Source organism: Tubulanus polymorphus, chromosome 5 (assembly GCF_964204645.1).
Source record: "Tubulanus polymorphus chromosome 5, tnTubPoly1.2, whole genome shotgun sequence".
In the NCBI taxonomy this organism is placed as follows: Eukaryota; Metazoa; Nemertea; class Palaeonemertea; order Tubulaniformes; family Tubulanidae; genus Tubulanus; species Tubulanus polymorphus.
Genome location: NC_134029.1, coordinates 2,563,255 through 2,581,579, shown reverse-complemented (window position 1 = coordinate 2,581,579; position 18,325 = coordinate 2,563,255). Strand labels below are relative to the sequence as shown.

Here is an 18,325-nt window from a genome sequence, read left to right as displayed (position 1 = left end):
AGTTTTATATCTGGTATTATGAGGTACAGAGTTGAAGCACAGACTAGTTTTACGTGTTTCAAACCAGAGTATTTATTGTTTGAAGAATATTATTGAAGATGATGAATACATAAAACATGCTGAAATTCATATAAATCAATTTCCTTCAAATGATGCCAATGGCATTTCAATAAATATAGAATCTAACACGTTCAGGTAGATCTTTAACCTCATGCGACCAGTACCTAGAACATGACTCTTTAAAATGAACCAATTTACAAGTTCCAGTATTCAGATATTTACAAGTCAATCAGAGACCAGTTCCACAGTTAACATGAGATCTAAATGAATGATCTTTGAAGTAAAGACTCTGGAACCAGCCCTGAAATGCTTAAGTAGCAAGTAATAATAGCCGAGTCCGGTGCCAATCAAAAACATGACGAAGATAATCAAATACGTTGTAGGAAAGAGAAGCATAAAAACAAAATGCTGTGAACGATTAGAAATAAACGATGATGAAATTGATTGCGATGATGAATTGAACCATGATGACATGGTATACTCACAGGGGCCAAATTTAGTCATATCTGTGACAAGTGAAAACATAAACAATGTTCATTTCATTAGTTTAAAACATACAACAACAGAGACATTCATAGAATCGGTAAATCTTCCAGTTATTACTCTACATATGTAGAATTTGATTTTAGGATCGTGCTTTACTTAAACATGCTTTTAATGGGTTTGATTTATACGATGAAATAGTATCATTTGTTCCTTAGAATTAATCTACGATGTACTAAACAAGACTCGTTCATTTCAGGCAAATTGTAAAATCTATCTCTAAGAAGCTGCACGCACACAAAACAAAACAGGGTCAAACTCATGCTGTGCTCTTCTAACACCAACTAATCATCATCATTCGAAATCTCATCCGAAACGATGGAGAATTTGTTTTCGTTACGAAGCAAGCAAAATGTGAACCCAATACACCTGGCCCACTCGTTAAAACAGTCGTTAAGCACAGCACTAATTAGAGATAGCGTCAGTCAAAAGAATGTCTAGAATGTCACTGATCTCAGGACCACAGGAACCAATTCAACAGTAATGAGTTGAGTTGAGGAAAATCTGAACATATGACTGTGTAACTGAGTTCAGATCCAACATAAGCATCATACATACATTTGACTGTTGCGTATAAGCTATCAGTTGGGATTGGAAGTTTTACTTAAATCATTATCATATAAACAGATGAGACAGCAACCTACCTGTATCAAAATCAACATTGAACTCGTTGTAAATGTCTCCTTTCGAAATAGAGTAAATGAGTTTTTTATTGTTCGGACTTTTCGCCTCAATCTGTATGATAGCTGAATGAAGAGGGCTGTTTTCTCTGAGCGTTGCTGTGTAGAACTGTTCATCGAACAGCGGAGTTCCTCTATTGATTACTCTCAGAGGAACTGTAGCCTTCGATTGTCTTCTGGGGAAACCTGAAATAATGGACGGGAAATTTTACAAGTTAACCACTTCTCAGATAGATTACGTAGTAAATTTACACTTCAGAGTCCAGTTCCACAGTGGATCCAGTAGAATTCAAACCTTTATCTTCGGCGATAACAGTGATTGTATATTCAGCATTCTCGTCAGATTGTTCTAGTGGAGCTGTCAGGTGAAGTTCTCCGGTAAAATCATTGATCGCTATTTTATCTTTAAGAGCTCGAGCTGCTGATAGGTCTAACTTATACAACACTTCAGCATTCAGTCCTATATCTGCATCTATAGCAGTCACCTTAAAAATAAGAATACAAACTCTGTGAAATATTTCACATTTTCATAAACCAGAAACAAATTCCATAGTTTTGACTCAAAACCAAAAGTAATCAAAGCTGTAAGATTGGCTACAGAAACAAAATAGCTTAGACTAGTCTTAAGTTGTTAGATAGAACCAAGATGAGCTTAGTCTGATTGATCTTTAATCCTAGGCGTCTTGATGAGCCTCTGGGCCCAGTTCCAAAATTCTCATATTTGAAATTTGACTTGAACTAATTTGAATCAAACTAAACCGATAACCGTATGAGAACTCTGTTGTGTCTCTCACCTGTTTAATGACTTCTCCCACTTTTGATTCCACGTGGACGACTGCGTAGTAAGGTTGATTCACGAACATAGGGGCGTTATCATTAACATCGGTGACCATTACATTAACGATGACGTGAGCGATCCTCGCCGACGGTTTATCATCGGAAACTTCCACGATAATCCGATAACTATCTTTCTTCTCGCGATCGAAGACAGCGTTTGTTTTCTGTACGACGCCCGACGTTTTACCGATTGTGAAGAGATCGCTCGGGTTTAAAATACTGAATCTGAGATACTCGTTCAGTTTACTGCCGACTAGTTGAACGACGGCGACGGTCGCCACGTCCGAACTATTCTCCGTTACGACACCTTCGTAAATATCGCGCGTGAATTTCAAACCGGACGCGCGACTCTGACGAACTTCGACATCCAAAGCGACTGACGATTTATGTAAACCATCGGTGGCTTCGATTATAATCTCGCGATCGGTGACACTGTCCGGATTCTTCACCCGTACGACGCCAGACGCGCGATCGATTTCAAAAACGTGGTCGTGGTTACCGTCGATGATGGAATACCCGATGATACTGTATCGATCGGTATCGGCGTCCGTCGCGTAAACGGTCGCGACGACCACATCTTCATATGTCGGTAGAATCATCTGAGTCGAGTAGAGATCGGTGCTAAATCTCGGAGGAGAATCGTTTACGTCGAGGACGTCGATTACGACATTAGCCGGTTCACCGGCTCGTAACCGCGGCGACCCGTGATCGCGTACCTGCACGCGGAACACGTGACGAGCGACGCGCTCTCGGTCGAGCCTCGTTCTCAGTCTCAACGCGCCGGTGTTCGCGTCGATCGTGAAGTAAACACGCGATCGAGCGTCGACGATGAAATACGACAGCAACGCGTTCTGATTGGTGTCGTTATCGCGAGCTCGTACGACCAGCGGCGCCCCCGTCTCGTCGAGTATCCCGGCCGACTCGCGACCTTCGATCACCGTTCCCGTGTAATTACGTCGTAAGAATTCCGGTTTATTATCGTTGACATCAATAACGTGAATTCCGACATTGACTCGAGCGGTCGCTCCGACCATATTCGTAGCCGTCACCGATATATTACAGTATTTCGTGCGCTCGTAATCGATGACGGTTTTTGTCGAGAGAATTCCAGAATTCTGATTGAGGTTGAAATAATCGCGACACGTTCCAGCGTCGTGTGTGATCTCGTAAACGATCGATGATTTACTGGTCGCCTTCACGACGAGCACGTATTTACCGACCGGCTGATTCTCGAGGAGTTCCGTCGTGTATTCTTTACGTTCGAATTTCGGCGGAGCGTTGTCCGAGATGGTGACGTTTATTTGAACGTCGACGGAACTGCTCAGCGACGGTGTCCCGTGATCAGTCGCCAGCACGATCAGGTTATACCGAGTCTGCACGGACCGATCGAGAGTTTTCGCCAATGTGATGATTCCTAAATCCTGATCGATCACGAACATTCCTCCAACATTACCTGCAAAATCGGAGAGAGATACTCAAAATGAATAAAGGGCCCAGTTGCTTAAAATTTCGTAAATGGAAATCATTAAAAACCTGGAAATTTGACACCCTGCAAAGTGAAGGAAACTCATGATCAAAATGAATAAGGGGTCGGATCTGGGGACCAGTTGCTGAAAAGGTTGCTGGTTTCAGTTAACCGGTCCATAGTTGACATAGTCACATTTAAAACTTCATTCCTATGATGGTATCTATCTGATGGCCAACTTAAACATTTTAGCAACTGGCCCTTGGGGATATTTGAAGGGGTCTGGGCCCGTCTTCCTATTGAGTTTGATGCCCTTTACGTCAAAACAGAGATCGCTTAAACTTGCAAATTTGACACACACTATGAGGGTTGGGTGTGGGGGTCAGACCCCTATCTCCCTATTGAAATCGCCCAATTTTCAAGACTGGGATTATTACACATACCCTCTCGGACATTACACCTTATCAGTTTTTAAATGATCCCTATAATCAAAGCTGTTAAATATCGGAATGGAAATGTTTGTTTCTACTTTTTAGTTTCATCAGTTAACTCAGGGTTTATTATTATGACTAACATGAAGAGCTGTATTTGAACGCTCTAATAACACCGTGCAGGTGTCTATAAACATTGTACAACGATCATCATCATTTTTTGAGTTGAGGCAAGGAATTCACAAACACTCAATCATCGTGTCTATTTTAAACATATCTATAGACCATATCTTCGATAACATTGACGTAAACATCTTATACAAAGTATGGCGGTAATAACGAAGCATTAGGGTTAATCTGAACACATTCTTTACGATGTTGTAAACATTAAAAATATGGCTTTAAAAACTTTCTCCGATATTGACGGAATCCATTGAATGCTTTGGGAAAATATGTATCACCAAGCAATAAGAAATTGTTCAGTAAAAATAGGCTCTTTAGAACCCTCCAAACAGTAAAATTCTAAGTTTCTCTCTACGATGATAAGTTTTTAAGCTATTTCCACCAACAGAAGATATTGAATATGAGTGTGTCATAATATTGAAGTGCATCTTGTCATTTTGTGTACACAGGATGGTACATACTACCTCATACTGACACTGGGTGGCAGTACAAGCTGCTGAACATAACTATACACAATCTGATTATAGAGGAATCTGACGATTAAAGCGAGCGACACATGGTTTTAATAGCATCACAAAAGTGTTCTGATGATATAATAGCACATTTAGACTTTATCGAATGCATTCAAATTCACTTAACAAATAGTATAATTTTAAGATGGTGCATGTAATGATTGGGATAGTGCGGACACAGTTGGGGGGAGGGGTGCCCTGGGAGGGTCACAGTCAAGTGAAGGTATTATTTTGAATTTACAACAGGAGTTCTACTCACTCCACCATTCTCCTAGATATTCCAGACAATAATACTTAACACATTATTATCAGAAACCAGACACTCAAAATCTGTGACAGGATTTACTTTTAGATTCGACTGATTTAAGATAATCTAAGAAGAGATGAATATGAATAGAGATGGAGAGATATTTTACCTGAGATGAGTCTGAGTTGAACTTTAGCGTTGTCTCCTTTATCTCGATCCGCGACGAGCACGCGACAAATCGACGTTCCTAGAGCGGCCGTCTCAAATACCTGACCTTCAAACGAACTGGACAGAAACTCAGGAGCATGATCGTTGTGGTCGATTACATTGATGATAACTCGCTGTAGACTACGTTTACTGGGTACACCTTGATCCCGTACCATTATAACCAACTCATGACGAGATATCGCCTCGTGGTCTAATAATCCTTTAGTCGATAAAACACCTATAAAACAAATATACATCAAAATAGTTACATTTCAACAGTTCAAAATTTTGATTCCACAGTTTAAACTACTGACTCAATCACTCGAGGAATGTTGTTCTATAGGATATTCATCACAGTTTTAATAACTAATTAAGAATCAGTCTTTGAATCATTGATAGGACGATCGGTTGTCTAGGAATGAGACTGAAGCCTTGAAGTTGCTAATTTCTACAGATAGAATACAATCGCACATACCCGTGAATTGGGCGCGGGCTAACCGTTCACACTGGTAAAATTGTAGGTGTGAATGCTAAACGGTTTTGTAAGTGAATCACCTCACTTGCCACAGCATCGTTCTGATAGCATTTTAGCAACGAGTGAGAGATTCACGTGGAACACCCTGTGATTAAGCACGGGCTCGGGTCTTGTCCGGATCAGTTTGACCCGGACGAGACGCCGGCTATGAAACATACCGGTTCGTGAATCGATACTGAATAACGATAAACTCGCGAGATTCGTCGCCGTGTGAATCGTATAAAACAATCTGTTATCTTTATCTTTATCGATGGCGGTAACGGCGAGAATCCTCGTTCCATCTCGCGTATTCTCAGCGATCTCCGTCGTGTAATTCTTCAACAGGAATTCCGGTCGATTGTCGTTGATATCGCCGATAATTACAGAAACCTGCGATTAGACAAATATTACTTATATCATCGAACTAGATCAACAAGTGTGCAAAACAGTACAGCCATCTGGTGTGAACTAGAGGCACTATATCGGCTAATCCGAGTCAAAATATCAAAAAGTGACTGTTGACTTTTTGGCCTCGATTTATGAATAATGTATGGACATCAAATACTTGAAGTCAGTTCAAGGAACGGGTACCATTTACCAGCGAGTCAGTAGAGAATTCCCCGGGGAGAGAGAGAGAAAGAGAGAGAGAGCGGGGTTGAGGATTTAGATGCAAGAGGAGACATCGAGAGGAAGGGAGGTAAAGAGGGAAAGTAGATGATGGATATTAAGAAAAACGAGGTTAAGTAGAAAGTTTTATATCTGCAGTAACAAAAGATTTTTTACATGATCCATTAAACAGCATTTATAAATCCCAGTTTATATCTACACAACCCTTGATTTCAGCAGATAATAATTCTATTAGTGACAACATTGAGTACGTGTCTCAATGATGCTTTTAGTAGCTATTAATACAAAATTCATGTTCACATATCGGAATTATTTCAGCGAACCAAGCTCTAGTACATGTATATACATATATCTACATATCTGTGTTTAAACAAAAAGAAAAACCAGTCAACCACTAATAGAGAGGTTCTGTTACAGGTCCTTTAATTAGATCATGGACGTATTCTGTTTTAGAGTTAGATTGAAGGAGTATTTGGTTGATTACTGTAAAAGAAGGCAGTATTCATTTCTATCCCGATTCAAATCATTATTGGATATAGTTCTCAGAGTCAGTTTCTATAATTCCTCATTTTCACTGATGTCTGTTCCGATGAAATCACCTAATTAAATACACATTCACTTTCATTCAGTTATGACTCAATATGATCTACACCAGTAACATATTTATTAGTAGCGAATTTGTCAGTTGTTACCGATAGAAACATCTGGAACCTTGCAGCAATCACTGCCTCATTAAATACATCCGATTGAAGTTACAAAGCAATAAGCATTTTCCATCCATTTTGAACAGGCCCGTACCCAGAAGGGATGCCTTTGGTACAAAATGTTTTGAACTACATGTTTCGATCACTGATTGTCTGATTACTGATGGTTTTTACTTTTAACGTATGAAAAATTCTCTTCAATTTGCTGGGAAATGTATCTCAAGGGTTTGCAATTTTCAAAATTTTCTTCGAGAACTCCTTTGCTCACAATTTACAGTTCCACCTAACCAATATTAGCGTCGTTCAAAAAGAGGGGCCTGTCGAATAAGAGGACCCCCTCTCTTCCTACACTCTAAATGACCGCAAAATTCATCATACATTTATTTACACGAACATGAAACAGATCGACTGAAGAGTTATCACTACCACTCCTAGCGGTGTTTGACATTGACATCTATACTACATGTTTAGAAGCAGCTTCGTCCATTGTCACAATTATATCTAGTTTCAGATAAAAGTCGCTTGCTCTGTATCGAGGCTCTGTATTGCCGACGAGGCATTCGGGGTAATGTTTCTCTGACGCTCTTCGGAAAGAAATGGATTTTATTTGATGTTCCGATGACGCGATCCAGGGACGTAAAATTCATATCCATTAATGAAGTAAACACAGTGATCAGCAGTAAAAACTGCGAAAGAAATTCTTCATTGAAAATATCATCTTATCTTTCAGATTCTATATTGATGTACGAGCACCTGTAAGGAAGGCAGTCCGAGATTAGAGGTGTCGATTACTGGATCTGTAATGTCAAATGTGACACTCGAAACCGGCGCCGATAATATCGCTTATATCTTTCACCTTTGAAATTACCATCAGAAATATGTTTGTCGGAAAAATACCGAACTGTCAGATGAGAATTATAGAAACAGCTCTAAAGGTTGTATTTCTGACGTATCAATTATTATTTACTGACGCAGAACGACAGATTTCAGCAGCCTTCAGCTAATACTGAATATAGAAAACAAAAAAAAAGAAATTGAAATATGAATATTTCACAGACCGTAGGGAAAACAGCACGATGAAGAGTCCTTGAAATTAATCAGTTTTACAAAAAAAGGGAAAGAAGATGATCTTATAGTATTAGTCTGGATCCAGTTCATATCTTCAATGTTCTAAACCCTAGAATGAAGTGGAACTGTATAATCAGTGGAAATAGACAGGATCCCCTCCGGCAGCTGACTGGTGAACTCTTATTGAACTGGGTCACAATGGTTCGCACGGACTCAGGTCTGGTCCGGACCTATAAGACCCGGGTTAAATCATCTCAACATGAACCCGTTAGATAAACTCTCAATGCTGTTACTGATCATTTTGAATAGTAAAATATTTACCCCAGAACTGATCACATCAGAAGAGATACTAAATTGATGCATTCTTTAAAGTGTACCGTATCATAAACACTTTTGTAATTGGAGAACGAGCATTGATTTTTCATCTAGCATTTAATGATTTGAACGAATGTCATCATTCAAAACAAGGGCAGTAGCAGCGCTGTGTGTATGTACAATTCTCACACAAATTGCAATGAATTTTTAATACACGGAGCAGAACGCGGTACGGCAGAGCTTACGACGAACGAATGCCGCGTTTTATTCACTTGACTGAATTGTTTCGACCTTACTCATAAACTTATCAAATCGATAACAACATCAACGCCAACAAAAATGATAGCATTTTATCCCTCCTCTGTATCGAAGTATCTGAAGATTCGATCAAAAATAGATTTTCATGTCATGAAAGAAAAAGTTTTGTAGGATGAAGACATCGACACTATCGGAACATTCTAAGAAATGTTTTAGATAAAGATTCTGAAGAAATTGGTCCAGTTACAATGAAAAAGTTTTAACTTAAAATGTAGTCCTCATTGAAAACATGAAGTACCCACAACAATTAACCCAAAAAACTTTGAGTTAAATTTGTTCATGATACAGGGCCCTGCTGGAGTCAGAAGAGAATGAAAATGAACTAATTTTAAATTTTAAGTCAACAACTGGATCTGAAGAAACTAAGATTCACTGTAAATTGTCACTTATTACATGTATGGATTCATATGGGCTATATGTTTGCATGGGTCAGTCATTAACACTTTTACAGCTGTCTCATTTCATATGAATCCTTAATCGCACAAAGACAATCAATTTTACATGGACACATTCCATAATTTAGGTCGATGTTACATAACAATGTCGTAGACAAACTGAGCCATAAATATTTACATTAACCAGTGAGCTATGAGCATTTTACACATTCTTGGAGAAATTCATTCGTTCTAGGGATTGAATAATCAGAAATACAGATGGAGCAATTAAGATGTATTTCTGATCGAAGATAGATACAAAGATAGAACAAAGGGTGTTCATTTCCGCAGAAATTTGGCATATTTCTATTCATTAATAGTTCCAACTCCCTGTAATTTTCAGATTAGACAGTTAGATACCATTCTCAATACTGACTATCTCAAACATATAATCATCCTCTGTTAGCAACTAGTGAATCGGCCATTTTTAAAAGTAAAAGTGACAATTTGAGTGTGAAAATGACATATTGTAACGTTCCCACCAGTGTTGTAGCCAGTGGGAGGTAGGGTGAAACGTGATCTAAACCTTACATGCTATTTCCAGCTATGAAATCGATGGATGTACTATTGTATCTTTGTTGTATTGTTATTTTGCCAAAATCTATAACAGAAGTCGGCAGGTTTTGAGTGACTCATTTCAAGAGGGTAGGTTTGGCAAGTGTCTTATCGTAAAAAATTGCTTTGTTGACAAACAGAACGAGTATTTGTTAAAGACGCGCGGGGACGGGGGGGGGGGAGGGGGGTTAAATTTAGTGATTAAAACTTACCCAGGTGAACACAGTGAATACGCCATCTGTAACACTAATAGTTAGATTATAACTATTTGTAGTTTCCCAGTCTAATCTTTCTGCTACTATCACATTACCACTTTCTGGGTTTATACTGAACTTCTTTTCTTCATTTCCTACTATAAAGAGAAAACAGAAAGATAATCAGAGAATGATAATCTAAGATGAAAAATGTACGTATTGTAAAACCCAACGCACACCAGAAATGACTGGGGAATAGTTCGATTAAAACAAAACTGTTAAGTTTCATAATTTCTCTAGATTTGAATCAGCAATAAAACAATGGACTAGACTCTTTAGGTAAAAACATTGGAAATGAACTAATTCAAACTATAGACTGCCATATCCAAGAACCGTCGAACCGGATTCTGGATCATCTACATTTTATGATAGAGTGGATACATATTCATCATTTTCATTATTTCGAGCAGTAATCATTAGTTTCAGTGACAGGTCCATTCATTCCCAGGTCTGTATCCCCCCCTTGTAAACTATTCAATAATTGGGCTGTAAATAATAGATAATAAATAGATTATCACATTTCACAGGGTCGCATGTTTACAAAGTAAACTCGTTAAATAATTGATTCTATATATGGGGATGTAACGCTGATGACAGTAGAACCAAATATCCCTGTCTTCTCTCTATCTCATTCTATAGAAGGTAACGAGATTAATCCGTAGTCCTAGTCCGGATATCAGCAGATATCCCTGGAACGAGCGGTATCCCTGGACGTATATCCCCGCTGGTAACCGTGTTATTAATCACCCAGACGATTAAGTTTTCAGTACGAAGACGGTTACAAATACATGATCTGAAATATGCACACGATCTCCAGTAATAACACACTTCAGAGAAACGAAACCTTCATTAATTAATGCAGTAACTTAATTAACAGTTTTTTTTTTCACTTGTCGTTGAACCCGGAAAACAGGTCTGGTATTCGTAAAGATCGCGAACGAGTGAATCGAGTTGTGATGTGGGTTTGAATGACTGGACGAGAAAGTGAGTAAGAACGATATGATTCTGATGATTTTATTGCTCACATCGCAAACCGCGCAATTACTATCAACGAGGGCTTCAATTTCCGCGAATCAAATTAACTGCGATCCGAATCGCGCGCTATTAACAACATATTAATGAATTGTAGTGAAGAATTTTTCATTAATAACCGGTATTATCAAATAGTAGACGTAATTCAGTACAGTTCCGATAGACAGGTCAAGTCCTATCCACGCGTTAACTGTATCTAGGATAAAGTTTGATTGGGAGTCAAATTATACCTATAACTGTGGATTGAGGTCCACCTACAGATGCTGCTACTGCGGCAAATTTGGAAGAAACCACGTATAATATGTGGAATCCCGAGAGTTACTTAAGTCAGAAAGTTCAATTGTCACCGTGGCAGTTATCCGACATGTTAACTTCAACCAACTTTTGAGCCCCTAAGCCCCATGCACACGACACAGGGAAATACACAAACATTGTTTCCCTGCTTTGTGCTTTGGGCTTTACTTAAACCAGGGAGGTTCTCTTCTACCTTGCTGCTTTCTCACTCTTTAACTAGTGACAGACTATGGTGCTAATGGTTAAATTGAACTGGCAATCGGGTACCCCTGATCCCCAAACCAACAATTTTACCTGTGATTTTGTACCAGAGTTTATCGTGATCCGGATCAGAAGCGATCACTAAAACGACCATGTGACCGATCGGGTCGTTTTCGAGAACGGTCACTTCCCTTTCGTGTAGTTCGAATATAGGGGGCGATAGCGATGTTTTAACTCGTTGTAGAACGTTAATGAGCAGACGCACGGTGGATTTCTTCTGAGGGCGACCGTTATCATTAGCTTTTACCTGAAAACATCGAGAAATCTATGAATAACATACAAATACCCGATTATCCGTGTCAATGGCGCCACCTGGTTTCCCGCGTCAGTGGCGCCACCCTACACTGATTATACGACTTACGATGATCTCGAATGATTCTCCCTGTTCTAAATCTCTAATGGCCGACACCTCGCCCGTTTTCGGGTCGATACTGAATCGTTTTTTGCCCCCTTTCAAACTGTACGTGATGTCTCCGTTTGGTCCGATGTCGGCGTCGCACGCGATCGCGCGGAAGAACGGCTCGTTTAATTCGTCGCGACTCGCAGCTGGTATTCGTACTCGGTACATCGGCTCGTTGAATTTTGGTGCATGATCGTTGATATCACCGACCTGCACAACGACACGAGTCGTCGACGTTAACTCCGGAGTTCCGCCATCATTCAACGTTATCTGAAATGATTAATTATTGATTTGATACATTATTTTCTGAGTATAATGCGATTAAAGGATTTGTAGGGCGTGAAACACGAATTGAACTGAAAAACTTGAGTTTTAGATTAACGTTCAAACCCAATGCACCCCTCCCCCCAGCAAGGCGAGGTTAACCGTAAAAAGTTATTCTTTTCGTTATTCACCTGGGAAAATGTCAAAAACACTATTACAAAAAATGAAACCACCAATCGATATAAGAGAGTTTGACTGAGTACATTCTATATCGAGTCATGTAGGTAAGTTAAAAATGTCCAGCCACATTGAAAGGATCTACTGTTTGCTAAGAGTCTGATTCACTTTTTAAGTCTGAAGTGGAGACATCTGTCTTACATTAGGAATGAATGGAAATTCTTACTGGAAAAAATAAAATGCATAACTGTTTGATTCCATGTGTTAAAACTACTACAAACCACAAAAATCCTACAAATTCAAAACCATTTTTACTTTGCTTCGTTCACACAGGAATTTTCTTGCGAGGAGGAAAAATTATGTCCATGGTTTTTATATTGTTACTGTGCTACTAGGTTAAGGACTTAACCCTAAAGGTTAACTTTGATACCTATTCCGGGCCCAGATATGTCAATAGCAATTTTTTGGTAAATCAATTCATTAGCTATTAGCTACTGACTATCATTAAAAAAACAACCTAGAAAACCAGATATAAGATCATGTTCAACTATCAGAAATGTTTCGCTCAGTAGGTGTCAATTTCTTTAAGATCTTGGATATTATGGTTCGAGAACTCCCAAAGCGAAAGTAAGAGTGGACTAAAACAGCAGATCTATTCATTATTTGTTCATTACTGATTTTATTACAAATGGAGCTCTATGTTAAACATCTCAGGTGAAACTAGAGCCAGTGAGAAGCTGGTGAGAAGGACACATGTTCAGACTGTTGAATCTTTCAACAGTCAGTGTTATACTCGTTTCTATTTTTACAGGTTGATATATCTTTGTAGCAACTACATTTGTATCTGATTTTCTCCCCCAGTAGAGGGGTACTGATATATACCTCTCCCTCAGGAGAGGGGTACTGATATATACCTCTCCCCCAGTAGAGGGATACTGATATATACCTCTCCCCCAGTAGAGGGGTACTGATATATACCTCTCCCCCAGTAGAGGGATACTGATATATACCTCTCCCCCAGTAGAGGGGTACTGATATATACCTCTCCCCCAGTAGAGGGATACTGATATATACCTCTCCCCCAGTAGAGGGGTACTGATATATACCTCTCCCCCAGTAGAGGGGTACTGATATATACCTCTATATAGCTACAGCTTCCGAAAAACTGCAAGCTATGAAACTTGTTTTCAGTGTATTAATGAAGGGGTCAAGTAAAATGAACTACAAATCTCTGGTTTCAATCTATATTAGCAGGGGTTGCTCAACTCAGATTCTTCCCTCTATTTCACATTCAAAGAAAATGTAGAGTAAATCTCCTGTGAGGTTCTTTCTAATTATCAGATATTTATAACACATCGAGGAATTGAGCAGGGAAGCCCTGAATCGGGGAGATGTGAAAGTTTGTTTACTATCAAACCGCATCTTCCTCAGTTCATACAGTACACCAACATTAACCTCAGTCATAGATAGACCTGCAAAACCCCTAAAGCTATTTTTCTTTTTAGCAAAGATGTTTTGTATCTGCTGATCATATCATGATCTATGAGAGGATGCGGGGTCCATTAAATCACTAAATTTGGGAAATAATTTAAGTGGTCATAGATTATCACTGAGTGTGGGATTTTCTATAACAGCGGTCATTTCTATTCTCCTAATGTATGTTTCTAAGTTTATCTCATTTCAAATCTTTTTTATGTCTAGTTTGGCAAAAACATGGTTTTATTGGTGCAACAAGTGCCCTTTTAGATTGAGACAGCCTTTCCTGCCAATGGGCCTAAGGAACTATGGTCAATGAATAGAGCATTTGGAGACCAGTCACCACACACCTGACTGGTCGCAACACTGACCAGATTAACTTCCAAACACAACCATTCATCATGACTTGGTAGGGTAGTGGTTAACATGCTGGGTTTGCGTGCAAGAGGTCCAAGGTTCCAATCCCTGCTGGGGCTTCTTAGTATAAGTGTTATACTACGATCAGGGCCTGAGGAGCACAGATAGGGTATTTTAAGAAAAATCATTTTCTTACACAATACATTGCGTACTGGTTTTGTTTTGTAATGATTGACTATTTGTTGCAATTTTTTAGCAACAGGGTCGCTTCACGATCGGTACAATGTTGGTCTAGTTACTTCAGTAAATTGATGATAACTAATTTTATCATCATTTCATACAAATTGATTAATTATCCACGAGTTCATCCTCATCTTTTATCCTCATCTTAGTCGACATATAGTTATAAAATGGTGAACACTAGGCGGGTTATTCCAGTGCAGATTCATTCAAATATTCTTCATTCACGTCCAATATAAAGGTCAATTAGTACAATTCTTAGAGACATATAATTCAAGATTCGAGTTTCTTTCATTATAAACTGAACGTTCCATTCATACGTCGATGATACTTCAATCTATTGATTAATGTGTCAGAAGTGATCAGATATCTCATCCAATAAACCCTGAGCCTCACTCGTCATCCATCTTCTAGTCAATTCTTCTCCACTTTTGTCAAATCTCTCTTTTCTCTAGATACATCTAGTCTAATCCGATTTGAAAACTTATTCTAAAATCAGTTGAAAGACGTTAAGTTTTCTATGCACTTGTCTTTGTTAGAAGGATATACATCGATTGTTGAGTTGTCTATTGTGTATGAAATGAATATAGTACCAATCAAAATTATTGAGATATAAGTTTAAAGGCCCGGTCCAATAAGGGCTCGAGATATGGGGGGGGGCGATTTTGAGAAAATTGCAAAAACAACACTTTCTTCAATAAGTATCTCGCCCCTATAATTGTCTTAGTTCTAGACAAAGAAAAGTTGATGGTGCAGTTTATATCTCTGCATTTGAAGGGCACTAGATAATCTGCGCAGTACAGAAAAATCAAATCTGGTGGTTGAGACGATAATAACACGACTTTCTAAAGCTCAACTAACGATCAGCCAAATGGAAAGTTGTGTAGCGTATTGGTTATCGCTAAACGTCATTATCTCAGTAAATTGACTCGTAATTGACGGGCAAAAAATGATAATCAGATGATAAAACCATGTTAGAATAAAACCGAGCTGTCTATTCATGTGTATGATCAACCGATGCAAAGTTAACAGCAATCAAAACAATAATTATTACTACATCGATGTTTCAATCATTTTAATCGATAAAACTACGGCAAATTCAGCACGAAAAGCAAATACAAGTCGATCCAGAACCGGTGAGGTTGATTCTAACCGATATTCAATACAAATATAACCACTTCGAGAAGTTAGCGATGAGAATGGTTAGAAGAAATAGGACGCAGAGAGAGAGCACAAGTGAGAGCCAGTAAGAGCAAGAGAGAGTTGTGGCAAAAGAGCAAATAGCAATTACAACTGGGGATTATATAACCGTTAGAAACTGATTATCATATTCCCAATTGTTACCAAAGTTACATAATCATTGACTCACAAGAATGATCGCCTCATTATGGAAGCAGCTTGTTACAATATCGCATGGATTATACACAAGACATGAGACTGAATCTCCTCATCTGGGAACTTAATCAGTTACAATCGTTCCAATTCAGACCCGGATCCAAGCGAAATGCATCTCCCTTCATACCGAAACGTCCATTCAATCGATGATAAATTCAATTGAAATGTAGTAAAAGGGGATTGAAAATGATCTAAACAATTTCTCATTAATAGGTGATGTTGGAAGTAAGAGAAACTAAGCATAAAGAAAGATTGAAGTAGATTCCTAGAACTCACAACAAACACAGAAAACTAACATTCATGAAATGAACAAAGATCATCATTGGCCCCTTCAATCAAATTTCACTAAATTACTATATAAACTCCCATGTTTCTGTTGATATTATTAGGATTTCAAATTGATATTCTTTCCACTGAGATAAATCAATAACTCATCGGATTACTGTGATCCCCTCAGTGATCAATATAGAGTTCTATTAAAATCCCAGTTAATCCTCTAAATCTGAACAGATGGGATGAAACTACAACACAACAGATACTGACTGTCACACAATACTTTATCATCTTCAATAACCACAGAACTCATCGGCTAAATTAAAACAACTTCACTCAAATTGTCTGATCAATTTAGATGCCATTTTGACTGCAATTTTAGCACGTTGAAGTAGAATAGTAGTCTTTAATTCTAGTGAAGTGAAGATAGCATTAAAGCGTACTGTGAGACAACAGACCCTGCACTATCAGGGTTCTGTGTATGTGATCACCGTGTATTGATGAAAGCTCCTGAATTAAGCAAAATGAAATGATAAACACATGGAAATCGACTGCATTTTAATTGTAAATGAAATAATGTTAGCTTTCGAATATAGTATAAATAGTTACGAGATGGAATGAATTGAAACTACAGTGACTGAGTAAGAGTAAATATCAATATCACACCAGTTACCAGCATCCCCTGAAAACCTCAGCCAACATTTCATCTCTGTGTTTAGCAGAAACATTTTGAAACAGGTTTTGATACTTACAGTCCAATAATTATTTACGATTATTCAATTTAGGAAACATTGCTGTTCCTCATAAATACTAGTTAAACCTGACAAAATACATGTTTAAATCTTATATCAAATGTTTTTGATGTTCTTGTTTTGCCACATGGATGCGATGGACCTGATAAGAAGGTAAAGACATTGTAGTAAGTAATCAGACATTGATAGTGAATAGACCATTTGACAATCAGTCACCACACCTGACTGGTCACTACACAGCTCACTGGTCTCCACACTGACCAGGTAAATCTAACAAACACTACGACTTGGTGGGTTAGTGGTTAGCATGCTAGGCTGACTTGCCGGAGGTACCAAGTTCAAATCCCGATAGGTGCTACCTAGGGTTTGGGCTGCGTAAGAGAGGATCAGAGCCTTTAGAGCTGTAGTTAGCTTTTTTTGCTACAAAAATATTTTCGAGTTAAGATTTTCACGGCAATCACTGCAATCTCAGTCATACTACAGTAGCTACCGTATTCCTGGCTACAGATAAGCAGCAGCAGCACTTCAGCTGTTCAGTATCTTTATCTTTTTCGTTAAGTGAATTCCTATTTTACACGTATTGAATTTGTAAGTTTTGACCGCAGGCAAATTGCGGTGATGTTTTATTTATAGGGATAATATCAACAGAGGATTGTCTGGGGTATAACCTGTTTTCAATCGATAGTCTCATCTCTAATAATGTCTTTATTAATAATATCCTCCTCAATTACACGCTGTATCGTCTGGTATAGACAAGTAAACCATCCTCAAATATAATTATATCAACGTTTGTAGTTGATTTAGTTATAATTATTCGTCTTATGTTTAAGTGACACACCCCGGATTATTTATCAAAGCACCCGTGATCTTTATAAAGCTATTAGACTGCTGCTAGACACAAACATTTTTTTCTAAATATAAGGTGAGGCCACAAGACGTCCTCAGGTCTTCCCGGAAGCTCGTGTAAAAGCAACGTTCGAGTGGCTATAAATAATCTGAACGTATATATCCCTGGATGCATGAAAACAGTAATGGTGAATTTTCTGAAGTGTACCGGTATGAGTGTCATATTACATAACAATAATCAGTATTCAAATATCTGATAACAGTGAATGTAAGTGTTATTCAAATAAAATGAAGATTCATGTCTCAATTTTAAGTTATCGATATGATATAGTTATCAATAATAGTCTATCTATTGTATTTGTGTAAGGTGGAGGTTTCTTTCTCTTCACTCTTCAACTCTCACATCGACGTCAGCAAATAAGAGATCTCTTAGAATTTAGTGAGTTTACATTGTCTAAAATCCTGATTTGAGGATGACCTCTAGAGTAATGTGTAATGACCTCTAGAATATGGTCCAGTGAGAATTAATAGAAATCACTTGTTTAAACTCATTAGTTAATGATGTCCACAGTAATGAGGTCCAATGGTCTTTAAATGGGAGTCA

General features: G+C 38.4%; 1 protein-coding gene across 1 annotated transcript in view; it reads right to left on the bottom strand.

The window, feature by feature from the left end:
* The window catches only part of LOC141905996 (protocadherin Fat 1-like), a 56,721-nt gene that overhangs the window by 20,720 nt on the left and 17,676 nt on the right, over positions 1-18,325 (bottom strand). The window contains exons 5-13 of the mRNA XM_074795132.1: positions 11,903-12,211; positions 11,575-11,788; positions 9,913-10,052; positions 5,859-6,069; positions 5,128-5,403; positions 2,078-3,573; positions 1,579-1,768; positions 1,248-1,469; positions 546-566 (exon numbers count right to left, since the gene is read on the bottom strand). Coding sequence (XP_074651233.1) covers positions 546-566; positions 1,248-1,469; positions 1,579-1,768; positions 2,078-3,573; positions 5,128-5,403; positions 5,859-6,069; positions 9,913-10,052; positions 11,575-11,788; positions 11,903-12,211 — 3,079 coding nt within the window. The remainder of the gene's footprint in view (positions 1-545; positions 567-1,247; positions 1,470-1,578; positions 1,769-2,077; positions 3,574-5,127; positions 5,404-5,858; positions 6,070-9,912; positions 10,053-11,574; positions 11,789-11,902; positions 12,212-18,325) is intronic.